Here is an 18,666-nt window from a genome sequence, read left to right as displayed (position 1 = left end):
TAGGTTTAAAGTGACAGGGGAGAAATTTAATAGGAACCTGAGGGACAACTTTTTTCCCCAAAGAGGATGGTGGAATGAGCTGCCAGAGTAGTAGTTGAAGCAGGAACCATAACAACATTTAAATGAGATTAGAACAGGTGTATGGATAGGAAAGGTTTAGAAGGATATGGGAGGTGGGAATGGGGCCTTGGTCGGCATGGACAAGTTAGACCGAAGGGCCTGTTTCTGTGCTGTATGACTGTGATTCTAATCACAGTTCCAAGCTTTGGTTGTAACAGCTTTTCTGCCACTCTGCAATCATTTTCAGTAGCAAAGGTGTAATGCGGCAGTGGAAAACAGAGATAGTCAAGTGTGAATAATTGTCATATGTACTGAAACGGAGTAATTAAATTCTTACTTGCAGCAGCATAACAGGTCTGTAAACAATGTACTCAATATAAAACAAATGACAAAAATTAAATAAGTAAAAAAACATATTAAGTCAAAACAAAAACCCAAAGTCCTGAGTGCAACCAAGACATTCATAGTTTAATGGTGTTTGTAATGTAGAATAGACTGATGGTTGGTGGGAAGAAGCTGTTTCTGAATATGGAGTTCAGGAAGTTGCTAATTTCTCTTATTTTTCTAGCAGATTAATTTTTTTAATTGATTTTTTTCAACAATGGTCTGTTTTAGTGGGGGGAGATCAGTAAATGTGCTATTCAGGCAGCCGGAGCGAGCTCAGTGCAGACAAAATGATATAATGTCATGAGTTTTGCAGTTTGTGCAAACACACAAAGTAAACCATGAAAATATACAAAGTCCTGAAGCAACTCAGCGGGTCAGGCAGCATCTGTGGAGAACATTGATAGGAGACGTTTCAGGTTGAGGCCCTACTTGAGACTGATTATAGAAGAGTCGTGGGGAAAAAATTTGAAAAGAGCTGCGGATGGGACAAAGCCAGGCAAATGATTGATGGATGCAGGCTTCACAAGTCCACAATTTATCGGAGTAGAATTAGGCCATTCGGCTCATCGAGTCCACTCCGCCATTCAATCATGACTGATCTCTGCCTCCTAATCCCATTTTCCTGCCACTTCCCCATTACCCTTGACACCCATTCTATTCAAGAATCTGTCTATCTCTGCCTTGTATATATCCACTGGCTTGGCTTCCAGAGCACTCTGTGGTAATGAGTTCCACAGATTAACTACCCTCTGAAACAATGTACATTTTGACCACGATTTACACCTATATTGCCAGTTGTGGTCAAGGAAGAAACTCTGGGTGCTTATGTCTTGCTTTGGCTCCCATGAGCATTAAAAGGTCTTGATATTAGACGCATCTAATATTTAAAGGTTCTCAGTTACCACAAAAGGGCAAGATAATCTAATGGCTTCACAGTGCTAAACAATTTTATAGGATAAAAACAGACAACAAAATCTTACATTTGCAAAGTCCTTGAATTCATTATTTTACAAGTGTCATCAGTCAAAAACATTTGATACCGAGCCAAAGAAAGCAGTATTGCATACTACCAACCCGAGCCAAATAAGGAGGTTTTAAAGAACATGTCCAAAAAGAGCAGGTTGAAGCAGGAGGAAATCTTGAAACCTCTAAAACTTTGGGCTTTACAAGTTGAGGGCATCCACATTGACTATGGTGCAAAAACAGAATAGAACAAGATTCCAAAACTAGCATGCAGATTTCAGAAAGGGTTCATTAATTATTCAAGAATTGGCCCACTTCCAATTTAAACATCCCCCGTGACCAATTCTCCACAACATAACTTTGTAACCAAGAACTTTGGCTGAAGAAGGGGTTCGCCCTACTGCAGCTCAATGTTGAAGGCTTTACCACCGCCAAGCTCAACGTCATCGAACAGATTGCCATCAAAAACAAGGCGACTATAGTTCTACTGCAGGAGACTCACACCGAAAACAAGAACTTCCTGGGTATACCCTGGCCGGTCACACTGCTGACAAACATCATGGCATAGCTACGTTCGTTCATAACGAATAGAAACATAGAAAATAGGTGCAGGAGGAGGCCATTCCGCCCTTCGAGTCAGCACCGCCATTCATTGTGATCATGGCTGATCGTCCCCTATCAATAATCCATGCCTGCCTTCTCGCCATATCCCTCGACTCCACTAGCCCCTAGAGCTCTATCTAACTCTCTCTTAAATCCATCCAGTGACTTGTCCTCCACTGCCCTCTGTGGCAGGGAATTCCATAAATTCACAACTCTCTGGGTGAAAAAGTTTTTTCTCATCTCAGTCTTAAATGACCTCCCCTTTATTCTAAGACTGTGGCCCCTGGTTCTGGACTCGCCCAACATTGGGCACATTTTTCCTGCATCTAGCTTGTCCAGTCCTTTTTATAATTGTATATGTTTCTATAAGATTCCCGCATCATCCTTCTAAACTCCAGTGAATACAAGCCTAGTCTTTTCAATCTTTCCTCATATGACCGTCCCGCCATCCCAGGGATCAATCTCGTGAACCTATGCTGCACTGCCTCAATCACAAGGATGTCCTTCCTCAAATTAGGAGACCAAAACTGTACACAATACTCCAGATGTGGTCTCACCAGAGCCCTATACAACTGCGGAAGAACCTCTTACTCCTATGCTGAAATCCTCTTGTTATGAAGGCCAACATTCCATTAGCTTTCTTCACTGCCTGCTGTACCTGTAAGCAAACTTTCAGTGACCGATGTACAAGGACACCCAGGTCTTGCTGCATCTCCCCCTTACCTAACCTAACCCCATTGAGATAATAATCTGCCCCCTTGTTTTTGCAGCCAAAGTGGATAACCTCACATTTATCTATATTGTACTGCATCTGCCACGCATCTGCCCACTCACTCAACCTGTCCAAGTCACCCTGCAACCTCCTAACATCCTCTTCACAGTTCACACTGCCACCCAGCTTTGTGTAATTTGCAAACTTGCTAGTGTTGTTCCTAATTCCCTCTTCCAAATCATTAATATATATGGTAAACAGTTGCGGCCCCAACACCGAGCCTTGCGGAACTCCACTCGCCACTGCCTGCCATTCTGAAAAGGACCCGTTCGCTCATATTCTTTGCTTCCGGTCTGCCAACCAATTTTCTATCCATGTCAACACCCTACCCCCAATACCATGTGCTCTAATTTTAGTCACCAGTCTCCCGTGCGGGACCTTATCAAAGGCTTTCTGAAAGTCTAGATACACTACATCCACTGGCACCCCTTGTCAAATCCTCAAAAAATTCCAGAATATTAGTCAAGCATGATTTCCCTTTCATAAATCCATGTTGACTTGGACTAATCCTTTTACTGCTATCCAAATGCCCCATTATTACCTCTTTAATAATTGACTCCAACATCTTTCCCACCATCGAAGTCAGGCTAACTGGCCTGTAATTCCTCGTTTTCTCTCTCGGTCCTTTCTTGAAAAGTGGGATAACATTACCTATCCTCCAATCCACAGGAACTGATCCTGAATCTATTTAACATTGGAAAAAGATCACCAATGCGTCCACTATTTCTAGAGCCACCTCCCTGAGGACCCTGGGATGCAGACCATCAGGTCCAGGGGATTTATCATCCTTCAGTCCCATTAGCCTACCCAATACTATTTCTCGCCTAATGAAAATGTCTTTCAGTTCCTCTACCCCCTTAGATCCTCTGTCCTCCAGTACATCTGGGAGATTGTTTGTGTCTTCCTTAGTGAAGACAGATCCGAAGTACCTATTCAACTCTTCTGCCATTTCCTTGTTGCCCATAATAATTTTACCCGTGTCTGCCTTCAAGGGACCCACATTTGACTTTGCTACTCTTTTTCCCTTAACATATCTAAAGAAGCTTTTACTGTCCTTGTTTATATTCCTGGCCAGCTTCCCTTCGTACTTCATCTTTTCAGCCCGTATTGCGCGTTTTGTTTCCTTCTGTTGTCCTATGAAAGTTTCCCAATCCTCTGGCTTCCGGCTACTCATTGCTGTGTTATACATCTTTTCTTTTAGTTTTATTCTATCCCTAACTTCTCTTGTCAGCCACAGTTGCCTCCTACTCCCCTTAGAATCTTTCTTCCTTTTTGGAATGAAATGATCCTGCGCCTTCCAGATTATGCTCAGAAATTCCTGCCATTACTGTCCACTGTCATTCCTGCTAGGATCCCTTTCCAGTCTACCTTGGCCAGCTCCCCTCTCATGTCTTCATAGTCCCCTTTGTTCAACTGCATCACTGAGACTTCCGATTTAACCTTCTCCTTCTCAGACACTGATCAGACACGGCCTGGTCAGCCATAGCACAGTCTGCAGAGGATGCCGAGGGAGAATGGATCACAACCAAAGTGCAAGACACTACCATCGTCAACATTTACAAGCCACCTCCGAGCAGGTTGGTCCCAACATCTCTGCCAGAAGTCCCAGCTCCTGCCGTGTATGCTGGTGACTTCAACAGCCATCATACAGACTGGGCATACAGCAGCTCCAACGCCGACGGTGACTTCCTGGCAGAATGGGCCTTGACCGCCGATGCAACACTCCTATACGACCCAAAGGAGCCACGCACTTTCTACTTTGCACCCTGGAACAGCACCACCAACCCGGACCTGGCCTTTGCAAATTGTCGCAACAACAAACCGCTCCTAGTAAGATGCATCCTGGACAGGTTTCCCCGGTCACACCATCGACCATCGCTCATAACCATTCCATCTCTGGTCCAGCCCGTGGAAGGGAAAGACGTCAAGAGGTGGAACTTCCGGAAAGCAAACTGGGTAGGCTTCACACAACAAGTGAATAAGGCAGCCGTTGGCCTCCCACACCCACACCCCACCAACCTGAACAATGCCTACGACTCATACTGCAAGATGCTGCTGGCCGCCGCCATGAAGAACATCCCCCACGGTGTACGTAAAGCCTATGTTCCCTGCTGGGATGATGAATGTGAAGATCTACTTCGCATCCACACTCCAACCGTCAGGCGTGGCAGACCATGAATAAGCTGATGGGCAGGTCGACAACCCCAGCACAGTGTCCCATCACTGCAAATTCCATCGCGTCGCTACTGCTGAGCAATGGTCGCTTCCCCAACACAGACAAGGACTTCACCAGAACAACATCGGCGAGAGTCCACGAGCTACACCGGGCTCCGAGCTGCGATTCCAACCTATCCCACGATTTCACAACACAAATCGAGCAGGCCATCCGACGGCTGAAAACCGGCTAAGGCACCAGGCACCGACGGCATCCACCCGGAGTACATAAAACACCAAGGCATGAAGGCAACTGACTGGCTGTGCTCCTTCCTCGCCACGTGTTTCCGCTGCCTGAAGCAGCCAAAGATCTGGCGCCGTGCCAAGGTGATTGCTCTGCCGAAGCCAAACAAACCTAGTGATGACCCCAAGGGATACCGACCCATCTCACGGCTGTGTGTTCCATACAAGCTCCTGGAATGTCTCCTCCACACACGTCTCAATCCAGTGATCGACCCCTAGCTGCCTAAAGAACAGGCTGGCTTCCGAAGTGGTAGGTCAATGGTGGACCAGGTGACCCTCCTATGCCAAGACATAGAGGACAGCTTCCAGGCAGGGGAGAAGGCTGGCACTGTCTTCTTGGACCTCACAGCTGCATATGATACTGCGTGGACTACACATGAAGCTTCTGGAAGCCATCCCAGACAAGCACATTGTGAGCTTCATCATGGAGATGCTGAGCAACCGCAGCTTCAGGCTACACACCAGCCACGGGCAATACAGCAGGGTGAGGAAACTTAAGAACGGCGTCCCTCAGGGCTCAGTACTGGCACCAATGCTGTTCAACATTTACATCCATGACCTGCCTGCAACCCTGTCAAAGAAGTATGGCTATGCTGATGACCTGGCCATCCTACTCAGTAAGCCATCCTGCAAAGCAGCAGAAGAGGGCCTCTCGAGGACATGAACATCCTGTCTTCATACCTGAGGAACTGGCACCTTAAGCTCAGCATGGGCAAGACAACATCTTCAATGTTCCACCTCAACAACAGGGAAGCGACCCGCGAGATGAACGTCATGGTGGATAACGCCCGGTTACGGTCCCAGCCCGTCCCCACGTACCTCGGTGTGAAGCTCGACAGAAAGTTGTCATTCAAACAACACCCGGAAGGTGCCAAGGCAAAGACAAGCGCCCGTGCTGCACTGATACACCGCCTAGCCGGCACCACATGGGGAGCCATGACGAAGACACTGCTCATGTCCACAGTGGCCCTGGTGTTCTCAGCCACCGAGTACTGCGCCCCGGTCTGGTGCCGTAGCCCTGACGCCAAGAAGCTGGATGCTGCCCTCAACAGCTCCCTGCGGACTGTCTCCGGATGCCTATGAGCCACTCCAGTAAACCAACTGCCCGTCCTCGCTTGCATCGCCCCAGCCAACATCAGACGAGAAGCAGTCACGCTGGCCCTCTCTCGAAACGTACAGACCAGTGAATCCCACCTCCTCCATCAGATCGTCACAGAGACACGACGAGTGCACCTCAAGTCATGGCACCACTTTGCCATGCAAGCCCAAGAGCTGTTCTTCACAACACCGGCTGAACTAGTCACGGCCTCATTATGGTCTCCGCGAATTTTTCAACTTGTTGAACAATTAGTGGCTACTGGAACGAAGTTGCCATGGAGAGTAGCGAGAATTCTCGAGCCATAGGTGGGTTGCAAGGAGGTCCTAATGGGTTTCCAGGAGGTCATAGGTTCTCTTAGGTTCTCGTAGGTTGTAGCCCGTGCTGACTGGTGAATTTAATTGGCTCATTGGGAAAAAAAAACACATAAGCAGTAGTTTTCAGAATCAAGGATAACCGACCAGTAATGTTAAATGTGTGCCGAACTTCACAGCTGTGTATCTCTGGCTTATTAAAAGTTGTCTGGCTTCTTAAAAGCTGTCTCCACTCCTTCTCCCCCGTTCTCCCCATCTCTTTTAAAGGACTTACTGCTAGCCGTCTTAATTACAGCGCCAACCTTCCTGTTCATTGCAGTGTCTGTATCATCTTGGCTTTGCGCCGTGTGAATTTCAGACAGTGCTCCGCCCCGCTTGCCCTGGTCCCCTGTGTGTTTGTCTGTGTCTGTGCGTGTTCCACTCTGACAGTCGCCATTCCAGTTCCCGGTTTTTCAGGCGAAATCGCCCAAGTCGGACAGGCCCATTAGGTTCAAAATTACATGCAATGCTCCAGCTGTGAACTCAACAGTGCTCCGTACACTTGTAACAACATTTCTGCATTTTAAACTTATGGTGATAAAATCAGTTTTAAGTTGTAGTAGCATGAAATGATGAATATTCATATTAAATCACCAATGAAATGCCAGCAAATGGAGAAACTCAGCGGGTGCAGCAGCATCTATGGAGCGAAGGAAATATTTTTTGTTCGATGCGAGGTCCTGCTGGTGCCGACGCATCGCGACCAAGGTGGATCTCAGTGCCCGGTTGGAGAATTGCTGGGTATGCCGGTGGATAGCCAGTCGGTACCGATGGTCCGGTTGGGGTCCGAACTGGGTGGTAGGGAGCTGGAGCTGGAAGCCATGGGGTATGAGATGGAGGCGCAGGCAGGCCCCGAGGAAGCAAATGTGGCTGTGGTATCGAGTCTGGGTAAGGATGTGGTCGTACAGTTGGAGGGCAGAGGTTTTTTGTTCGATGCGAGGTCCTGCTGGTGCCGGCGCATCGCGAGTTCGATGTGAGGTCCTGCTGGTGCCAGCGTGGCCTCGAGCTATATTTGGGCTTGGACACTTCACAGAGTGCAGAGTTCACCATCTCAAATACAACTTACAGTGTTGACCAGTAGTAACCTAGTAACCAGATTGTTGATACTGCAGAAATGCAACTCAATTAAGATGTGTAGGCCTGCCAAAAATAAAATGCACTTAAAAAAAGTTGTATTATATAGGTGACAATTACCTCTTGTTATATGTCTATTAAAAACTATGAGGTATCAAATAGCCAATGATTAAATTAAACCAGAGTATAATTTCAGAGGAAAGGGGTAAACATCTCAATTGCAATTTTAAAACGGGCCCAATCAACATGACAAATAAAACAATCTGTTTCTAATTGACAAATTAGATATATTAAAATTAATACTTTCTGCAGCGCACTGAATTGCCAAATTGAGAATTTTTTTTTTTTTGAGCAGCAAATGTGGCTGTAAATGCAAGGTGAGTGGAAGACATTTGATTGAAGATGTTATTACGTTATCCCCCAACTTCGTCTTTGCTTCAGAAACAAGCCACAACCTGTTCAGCCTTCCCCATTTTTAATATAATCCATCATTTCACACTTAAAAATTTGGAAATTCACCTTCTATTTACACATTTATTCTACATTTTTGATGGAATCCTGCTTAAATTCTTTCAAATGTTGCAAGCATAACTGGTCAGACAAGCACATATTATCAATTGCTAATTATTCCTGCAAATGTTGTGGCGGGATTGTGTCCTGGATCACTATGGCTCACGTGGTACAGGGCTTACACATCGCTACTGTTTACAGAATTTACGTATTTTCACAAAACGACAAGAAAGGATCATATTTCCAAGAATCTAAATGACGTAGATAGGATCTTGCTGGTGTTTAGATGTACCTGTCCTGTTCTTCATAAATCATCAAGGTCACAGGTTTGGAAGATGCTGCCAAGCATGCTTCAGCAAGATTCAGATGCTGTGAAGTATGCTTCAGTCCCCCCCCCCCCCCCCCCCCCCCCCCCCCACCTTCTCCAATCTTACTTCCTGCAAGGGCTTCATTCTATTCCCCCACCCTCTCACACTTTACAGTTTCTGTTCTACCAATGACACTTTCCACAAGAATGCTTCTGAGATGTATTTTATTAACTCTGACTTCCCCTCTGTCATAGCCGACAGCTCTGGGGCTGGTGTGACAGGCACCTGTGTCTAGCACACAAGAGTAACCATGCATTTTCATATGTGTCTTTTTACAATACTGCTCACAAAAATGTGACAAAGGGGGTCAAATTTCAAATTCCTTCAAAAAAGTTGACAAGAACTTTATTGGGTTCATGACTAACATAGTATCAACAAAAAATAAGAAAAAAATTAGCATATTGATGGCAAGTTTCCAAAAATAGCATCAGAATATACCAATGTTACAACATTTTGAGATTTAAAAAATCAAGCCTGCAATTTATCCCATCAGATAAAGCATAAAAAGAAGTTTAATTTGACACCCAATTCACTTTCATATCTTCAGCATTAAAAAAGTTATGGTCATTTTCATACTCTGAAATTAGCATCTTATTCCCAATTGCTTTTCCATTGACTTAACTCAAAAGCTGTGATCAAGGACAGTCAAAAGCCCATAACTTTCTTAAAATTTAAGAAAACTAAATGAAATTTTCAGTTATTATAGATTGAAGCATTCTGAAACAAATATGAAACAATCTTACTTGGATGACCTGAAATTGAAGCATATACTTAGTTAGATACCTAATTGTAGCTAATTACAAAATTCTATTACTAGATCTAAACATCTAGCAATTTCTTAAGAAAAGGTTAACATTTTTAAATAGCCTAAGTGTCCTAATAACATTCACACATATAACATGATTTTTAAATCTCATTTGTCATGAATTTATAGGCCAAATGGAAGGAATTAAGTGTTTAATTCCCGTAAATTAATGGCCATTTTAATCATCTTGCGAGTGAGATTTTGTGGAACGCGATCGATTGGAACGTTGCGGTTTACGGTGAATTTAAACCCCATATCGGCAGAAAAAACACTGCCGGTTCGTATATTTACACAAACGTACTTTGCGGTGGACACTCAAAGGTTTGGTGTCCCAGAAAACAAATGTTACATTATTAGCGAAAATCAAACATTTTCACCAATGTGATCTAAATGGTATATTACCTTATGGATTTGAGCTACATCGATGGCCGATGAATCGTCAGAAGGTTTGATTTGGGATGAATTTTTAGTAAGTAAAATGTATCCGCAACAGTCGTTGTGGAGTTTCCAGAAGTTGACACAAAGGAATGATGTTAGCGACTTAGTCCGTACGAAAGGTAAACAAGAAACAGTGTTGCCAAATTGAAGATTGGCTCAGTTTCTTAGTTTTGATAACCAATTTATGTCCAACATTTATTTATTTTAATGCATTTAAAAAAAGTGGAAAATATATTATAAACAGTCGTTGCGTTTTTGACACCACAACGTTTTTGATATTACATTGGAAAATAAGGAAAAAAAATTAACGCCCAAAAATCGCTACTACCATAGTTGAAAAGCATTAGAGGTTTGGAGCCTCCGTGGTTTAACTTATGGAGGTACCGACCCCGATAACGGTCGTTGCGACAATGGACACCAAACACAACGACCGTTACGGGATCTTTGCTGGGCGGAATATCAGATATATTACTGGGTTTTTTTCTGGTATTGATTAAGATATTTCCCTAGATCACTATCAAAACATGAGGGGCCATATGAAGTTTATTTATGAATAAAATATTCATGACTAAATGTGGCAGAGTTTTTAATGTCACATTTTTGGTGTGCAAAATGGTGGTAAAACGATGAAAATTTGTCTGTTATGAAAACATCTTTTGACTTTCGGTCTTGAAGTTAGCTAATTTATATCTGTTATTTGTACGGTTTCACTTGATGGGTAGATTTTTGTTAAGAACTGTGTAATGGTGTAAAACCTGGAAAATAATCTTGTTCTTCAAAATCTCTCCAGTATTGTAAAACGACTCGTATTACATTCATTTACACTCAAATCTCAGTTTGACCCGTCAGTCGCATCTCACATTATGCAATGAAATGTAAAATAATCTTGTGGTACAACAACTCATCTTGAAACTGGGCATGAAACGGCATTCAGGACCCAACAAGTTTAGAAAATTGGCATTTCTAGTTTGTGTCAGAATTGGGGAGTTCAGATGAAAGATCATTGATTGTTTTTTTCTCTCTCCAGTGATAATGTCCAACCTGAGCATTTCCGGGATTTTGATCGGGAGCATCTGCATTTTTTTGCTTTTTGAATTGGCGACCGTTCTCTCTGCTTTCATCCAAAGTAAGTACAGGGGTGCTGCAGGTATTGAATTGCCTCCCAATTCTGGTGACACTGTCGATTTTGCCCTCTGGTGCAGTCATTGCAGAGTTTGCACCCGAGTCCCCATGTCCAAGGTGCTCCAGTTTTCGGCTGCAAACTCGTTGAATGGTGTATTAGATTAAGTAGCTAAATTAAATCATCCCAAATGTAGGTGGTTGGTTGGAGAACAGAAGTTGTTAATGAATATAGTTACAGCGATATGTTGGAGAACAGGATTAATGGGAATCATTCTGAAAGCCAGCTTAGGCATGATAGATAAAATGGCTTTCCCTGCCATGTGGAAATATGAAATAATTTACCTAACGGCTCCAGTTTTACCAAGGCTCCTTAATGTCATTCTTGGTTAAATTCTGCCTTGATATCAAACGCATGCATTGTATATTATTAGTTCTAGAATTCACTTATAATCGATGTTTGGACAAAAGCTATGATAGATCTAGAATTAGTCTCCGTGAAACCAAGATTAGGCATTGGTAAATGCTGTTTGATTGCAATGTCCATGACATCGTCCATCATTTTTCTGGGGAACATTGCAGGTGGCACAGAGGTCCAGCAAATTTTCCTGCTGAGACTGCAAAGTTCCAGTGATCTGATTTCAATCCTGACCTCTGGCAATGCCAGTGTGAAGTTTATACATTCTCTGTATGACTACATGGGGTTTCCTTTGGGAGTTCCAGTTTCCTCTATTATGCTGGTAGATTAATTGTCGCTTGTCAGTAAGAGAATCAGGGATGTTTATTCGAAAGAGAATAGGTTTTAGGAAAAAAGATTAGGACAGATAAGAATAGTCTAAAACCCAGCATAGACTCAGCATGAGCAGAATGGCCTCCTCATTTGTCATAGGGCAATGATATATAGAAACATAGAAACATAGAAATTAGGTGCAGGAGTTGGCCATTCGGCCCTTCGAGCCTGCACCGCCATTCAATATGATCATGGCTGATCATCCAACTTGGTATCCCGTACCTGCCTGCCTTCTCTCCATACCCTCTGATCCCCTCAGCCACAAGGGCCACATCTAACTCCCTCTTAAATATAGCCAATGGACTGGCCTCAACTACCCGCTGTGGCAGAGAGTTCCAGAGATTCACCACTCTCTGTGTGAAAAAATATCCGCTGAAGATGGTCAGACCTGATCACATTACAGGTAATGTAATTGGTTAAGCTACATAGGAGATTCACAAGGATGTTGTCAGGGCTATAAAATGTTTGCCTTGAGAAACTATTTGATAAACTGAGGTCGTTTTCTTTAGAACAGAGATAGCTGCAAATGAGATTTAGAAAATTACAAGAGGCCCAAATGGGATAAACAGAATAGGGGGCAGAAGGGGGTACAGGTTTAAAGTATTTGATAGGAAAGAAGAAAGACAGATTTATTTTTTACCTAGAGGATGGTAGGAATTTGTAACTCACCATCCAGAAAAATAGTAGGGTCAGAGGTTCTCATATTTAAGAAGTACATGCATGCACACGATGAATTGCGACCAGCAGAGTTAAAGTTAATCTTGTGGAAGACGGGATTAGTCCAAGTAGCTCTTTATCTACCAACATAGACATGATCAAATGAATGGTCTCTTATTGTGTCATACATGTTTTATAATTGTATGAATTGAATACATTGCACAGAGGAACTACAGGGGAATTTATCAGGATGGGATAATGGCTATCAACAACTGTAAGCATCTTCCTTTAACCTAAGTAGAAGTCAAACTAGGTATGAGTTTTCCCATTATTGGCTTATCTTACTTGATCAAAAGCTGCCTTGATATCCAGGACATAATAACTTGACAAAGAAAAGAAAGAATATTCGGCTATCCGGTCAATCAAACCTGCTCCAACGTTCAAGATCAGAGTTCATCTTCCACCATCGTGTATTTTTTCCCACACTATCCCAATATCCCATGCGACTTTAGGGTGTAGACTGACATTCATCAAAATTATGTCTAACTCAGTGCCATTTCCCAGCACTACGTCCAGATCCAATAATTATCTTAATTCCAAGCATCCATGTGGTCAATTAACTCAATGACATAGATTCCACAACCCTCATTGGCAAGACTCAAAATCTTCTAATTTAAAACATTTCTCCACATCTGCTCCAAAAAATTTCCACTTCCAATTTGGCAGCATCGCAGGCATGTAGACTCGGGCAACAGACAATACAAAATATTTAAAATAAATGACATATAAATTGTGCAAGATAGTGTAAGAAATACTGTGCAAAAAAGACAATGGTGCAAAAAAATTGGAAAACAAATCCATGGTAGTTGCAAGACGTGGCAACCCAAATGCTGAGGTAGCATTTGGGTTGCACAGATTGGTTCAAGAACCTGGTAGTGGGAAGAAAGTAGCTGTTCCTGACCCTGGTGGTGTTTGGACTTCAGGATTTTGTACCACCTGCCTGATGGCAGTGGCGAGAAGAAAGCATGGCCCGGGTGACAGATGCTGCCTTCTTGAGGCTGTGCCTCATGTAGATGCTTTCAAAAGTGGGGAGGGCTGTGCTCATGATAAACATAGAAAATAGGTGCAGGAGTAGGCCATTCGGCCCTTCGAACCTGCACCGCCATTCAATATGATCATGGCTGATCATCCAACTCAGTATCCTGTACCTGCCCTCTCCATACCCCCTGAACCCTTTAGCCACAAGGGCCACATCTAACTCCCTCTGTTAGATGTGGCCCAGTCCACCAGTATCTGCAGCTTCTTGCATTCCATTAAATTTGCCATGATGCAACCAAGCAGGTCATTCTGAAGAAGGGTTTCGGCCCGAAACATCGCCTATTTTCTTCGCTCCATAGATGCTGCTGCACCCGCTGAGTTTCTCCAGCAATTTTGTGTACCTTCGATCTTCCAGCATCTGCAGTTCCTTCTGGAACATTTTTTACAGTACCTTGTACAAGATTTTTTTCAAGACTATTTAGTGACATGCCAAATCTGTTTAAACCTCCAAGAAGTTGAGGTGCTGGTGCGCCTTCTTTGTGATTATAGCTATTTTCTTGGCCTACGATGTGTCATCCAAAATATTAAAGACACAGAATTTGAAGCTGTCAACTCTTTCTACCACCAACCCCACTAAGGAAAACTGATGCATGGTCTGCTTTCCCCTCTCGAAAATGAACACTTAGTTTTCTGGTTTTGTTGACCCTGAGCAACAAATTATTGTTGCAGCATCATTCAACCAGGTGTTCCCTCGCCTGTACGCTGGCCCATCACCTGTGATATGGCCAACAACAGCGGTGTTGTCAGCAAATTTGGATTGATGCTGTGCTTACACACCCCGTTGAGTAGGACAGGGGTCTGTGAATGCAGCCTCGACATGCATCTGTGATGACGGTTAGTGAAGAAATTATATTGTTACCAACCTCCACTGATTGAGGTCTGCCGACGAGGAAGTCAAGGATTCAGTTGCAAAAGGAGGTGCAGAGGCCCAAGTCTTCTAGTTTGATCATGACTTGAGAGGATGACTGTGTTGTATGCCAACCTGTGGTCAATGAACAGCAATCTTACATGTGTGTTCCTGTTATCCAGATGGTTCAGGCAAGAGTGGAAAGCCAATGGGACAGTATCTGCGAGACGGCTGCCCTGCCAGCAGAGTGTTAGTCATTTCTACTTTTTTTTTGTTTTTTTTAGTATGTCCAAATGTTTGTTTTAATGTCTCTCGGTGTGACTTGTGTGGGGGGTGGCGAGGCGGGGTAAGGGGGGAACCGCTTTTGGTCACCTCCTCCACGGAGAGGTGACTTTTTCCATGTCGCCTCCCTCGCGGCCTAACAAGGATTGGTGCGGCCTTTCTCGGAGTCGGGCCCGAAGCTTCAGCAGCGGGTGCAGCGTGAACTTTTCATCGCGGAGCGGGCGAGCCCTCGCTGGGGGTCGCCAGAAGGGAGTGCTCAGATCGCTAGCCCGCCGACTGTTACATCCTGAAGCCACTGTCTGCGGAGTCTGGGATCCCTTGTTGGGGATCCCGGAGGAGAAGAGCTCCGAGCGCCGGCCCATGGCCTACAACATCTTGAAGCCGCGGTCTCCGGTAGGGAAGCACCGATTCAGGACTTACCTTCCAGACGAGAGGGCCTGTACATCTGGCTGCCCACAGCAGAGACTGCGGAGGTTTGAGGTCCCGACCACAGGGGAAAATGGAGGAGGAAAGACTGTATTTTGTGCTTTCCAACACTGTGAAGAATGCTGTGGTGGATGTTTTTGTGTTAAATTTTTATTGTGTATTGTGTGTTCTTTTTTATTGTACCGCTGCTGGCAACTTCATTTCACTGCACTTTATTGTGTATGTGACGAATAAATCTGACTATTGATTATCGTAATGCCTCAATCACCATCCCCACTAGCGTGTTCCAGGCACTCACCACACTCTGTGAAAATTTTATCAGGTCACCCAACAAACTACCAGCATCCCAAAGAAAACATTCCAATGTCTGTCCAACCTCTATGCTTACATATTCTGTTATGCTGCTGCAAGTAAGAAATTCATTGTTCTATGTAGGAAGGAGCTGCATATGCTGGTTTAAACCAAAGAGAGACACAACAAGCTGGAGTAACTCAGCGGGCCAGGCAGCATCTCTGGAGAGAAGGAATGGGTGACATTTTGGGTCGAGACCCTTCTTCAGACTGAGAATCATGGGAAAGGGATACAAGAGATTGTTCTATCTGGGACATATGACAATAAAACACTCTTGACTTATGGAGTTGAAGCCCATATATATTTGTGTACTTCAGGAATTTTGCAAGTTTAAATGGGATTTCTTCTCATTCTTAACACTAGAGACTACAGGTATAATTTATACAATCTCACCTCATTGCTAGAGCCAGTCAACAGAATCTGCACTGCACTTCCTCAATGATGCGTTTCTCAGGTTGGAAGCAATTACTGTACAACTATACCTATACTCCTGCAGTCAAATCCTCACATAATAAAGACCAATAAACCATTTACTTCTCTAATCATTTGTTTTACCTGCATGTTGGATTATGTGGCCTGTGTGCGCAATTTCACACAGGTCCTTTAGTACATCAACATTACCCAAATTCTCATGATCTCCATGTTACCTCAATAGTCATAGCCTACTAGCCTGTGAAAGATCCATTTATTCCCACTTTGCTCTCCACCCAACAAACTTTCAATCCGTGTCAATCTATTATTCCAACTCCCAACAATTTTTTTGAGCAACAGCAAGATGCTGCTTGACCTACTGAGTTCTTCCCGCAGATTGTTTGTTGCTCCAGATTCTAGCATCTAGTCTTGTGTCTCCTTGTGCTCTAAACGTCTTAATCAACTCCTCTGTGGGACAATATCAAAAGCCTTTCTAAAAAAAATCAAAATAAACACGCACTGTTCTCATCTTCTCCTAGTCATATTCTTAAAGCACAATTACCGTCAACTTACTCCATGAATCTGATTATTTTGTTTACATTTGGTTCTAGGCTGCTATTGCCATCTGGAGTTGAATGATCGTGGAGGAATCAAACTGGGCACGGATGCAAAATTTGCGTAACTGCTTGTGGATCACATTTTGATCATTTCCATCCCTTTGCTAAGGAACTAGGACCAATCCCAGTTACTGGTTTTGGTGTCAGTTCACATAAGTTCTGTTAACTTTTCATGATTTGTTATCCTCATCCTCACCCCAGAAAAGAACGCATTGAACCAATTTTGTGTACTTCTATTTAATCTTTATAGCTACAATGGAGACTTGGGATGCGGTGGAAGTAGTTCAGATGTCTTTCCATCTAAAATTGGCACAACAAAAATAGTTATCAACCTCTGACCTAAAGCTTCGCAGTGCCCGAGGACTTTTTAATTCCATGTTTAAGAGCTGGTGGTGCAAAATGAGTGAAAACGTAATCCATGACTTGCACTGAATACAAAATAATAGCATAACATTAATGCAGCAATTAAAGTAGCACCTCTTTCATTAAAAACTATTAAGTTGACCTTTCATTTTACAATCAATAAACTGCATGTTAAAAAGTTGTTTAGTTCCAAAGCAAATCAAAACGACTCCCTTTCCCACAGTAGACGTTTCGATGAAAAAGCTGGCCATCATTTCTTCCAAAAATATTTAAAAACTCCACAATCAATCTAGAAGACGTTTGGAGGAAACTTGATGGCTGAACTTAATCAAAGCATCTTGAATTAAAGTAGTAAGATAGATGCACGCCTGGTTCCTTGAAAAGAAAATGACATACCAATTCTTTAAACGGCTCCTATTTCTGAACTTCACACCATAAACAAATCTACAAGATCGCACAGTTCACAAGAGGCCCATATCATGATGTCAGGTTGCAGTTTAAAGAACAGCATCGCCACTCGGACTCGGGTTGTTCGACACAACTTTACAGCTTGTTAAATAAAATGACGACGCCTGGCAAATCGACGCTTCAGAAAACTTCACAAATTTATACATCCATTTTAAATAAATCAGAACAACAATGGGAACAGAGAAGAACAACACCAAACTGTGAAACCTTGAATCCATTCCCTATAAATAATTGAGCAACGCTTCGATCAGTTCTTAAAACATGCCTGTTTTAGGTTTAATGGGAAAAGGAAACATAATGCTTAGATGCGGGCCGGCAAGAGACAAAGGCAGAAGATGCCCCTGGGCTTCCAGTCTCAGAACCATCCCACCGTCGGCGGGGGGGGGCATCCCTCGGAGCCGGCATTAGCCGCAGCCCAGCCTGGAGCTGGGGTTAGGGGGAGGGAGTTGGAGGTGAGTGGAGTGGAGCCGATGAAAGGCGGAAAATGCATTCCCCTGCAAGTAGCCCGGGGCAGAGGGAGGGGGAGACTCCGAGGCTGCAAGGCTGGCCCGGCCCGGCCCGGCCGTGACTGAGGAAGAAGGGGAGAGGGGCGACGGAGCCAGTGCGAGGGCCCACACTCAGACTTTCACACTCTCGTCGCTGGGGACAGACAGGGAGTGAAACGCCGACCCAAAACTATGGGGGGCAGAAAGAGAGAAAAATAGAACAAGTGTAGAGGGTAAGCCGAGTGAACGCTGTCCGCCCTTACCTCCTGTGCCGTCGGAATTCTCGTTCAAGCTGCCCGAGGAGTCATGGTGAGAGCCCACACAACCTCCCATGGGTGAGCTGTTGTCACTTTTACAACAGACCAACTAACATCCGCAGCCCAGCCGGCACTGGCTCGCTCAGGCGCGCGTCCCCGCGGCTCCTCCTCAAGCGCGTCCCCGCGGCTCCTCCTCAAGCGCGTCCCCGCGGCTCCTCCTCAAGCGCGTCCCCGCGGCTCCTCCTCAAGCGCGTCCCCGCGGCTCCTCCTCAAGCGCGTCCCCGCGGCTCCTCCTCAAGCGCGTCCCCGCGGCTCCTCCTCAAGCGCGTCCCCGCGGTTCCTCCTCAAGCGCGTCCCCGCTGCTCCTCCTCAAGCGCGTCTCTGCGGCCCCTCCTCCTCAAGCGCGTCCCCGCGGCTCCTCCTCCTCAAGCGCGTCCCCGCGGCTCCTCCTCCTCAAGCGCGGCCCCTCCTCCTCAAGCGCGTCCCCGCGGCTCCTCCTTCTCATCAAGCGTGTCCCCCTCTTCCAGCGCGTTCCCCTCCTCCCTTCCTGCGCGTACCCGCGGCTCCCCCCAGCGCGCCCCCTCGACTGTCCTCACCGCGCGCGGCCGA

General features: G+C 44.7%; 1 protein-coding gene across 1 annotated transcript in view; it reads right to left on the bottom strand.

The window, feature by feature from the left end:
* Positions 1-18,255, bottom strand: part of ubtd2 (ubiquitin domain containing 2) — a 61,787-nt gene extending 43,532 nt beyond the window's left edge. The window contains exon 1 of the mRNA XM_055643004.1: positions 18,064-18,255. Coding sequence (XP_055498979.1) covers positions 18,064-18,133 — 70 coding nt within the window. The 5' untranslated portion in view covers positions 18,134-18,255. The remainder of the gene's footprint in view (positions 1-18,063) is intronic.
* Between the last annotated feature and the right edge of the window lie 411 nt (positions 18,256-18,666).

This window comes from Leucoraja erinacea, chromosome 11, assembly GCF_028641065.1.
Source record: "Leucoraja erinacea ecotype New England chromosome 11, Leri_hhj_1, whole genome shotgun sequence".
In the NCBI taxonomy this organism is placed as follows: Eukaryota; Metazoa; Chordata; class Chondrichthyes; order Rajiformes; family Rajidae; genus Leucoraja; species Leucoraja erinaceus.
This window is presented reverse-complemented; position numbering and strand designations above follow the sequence as displayed.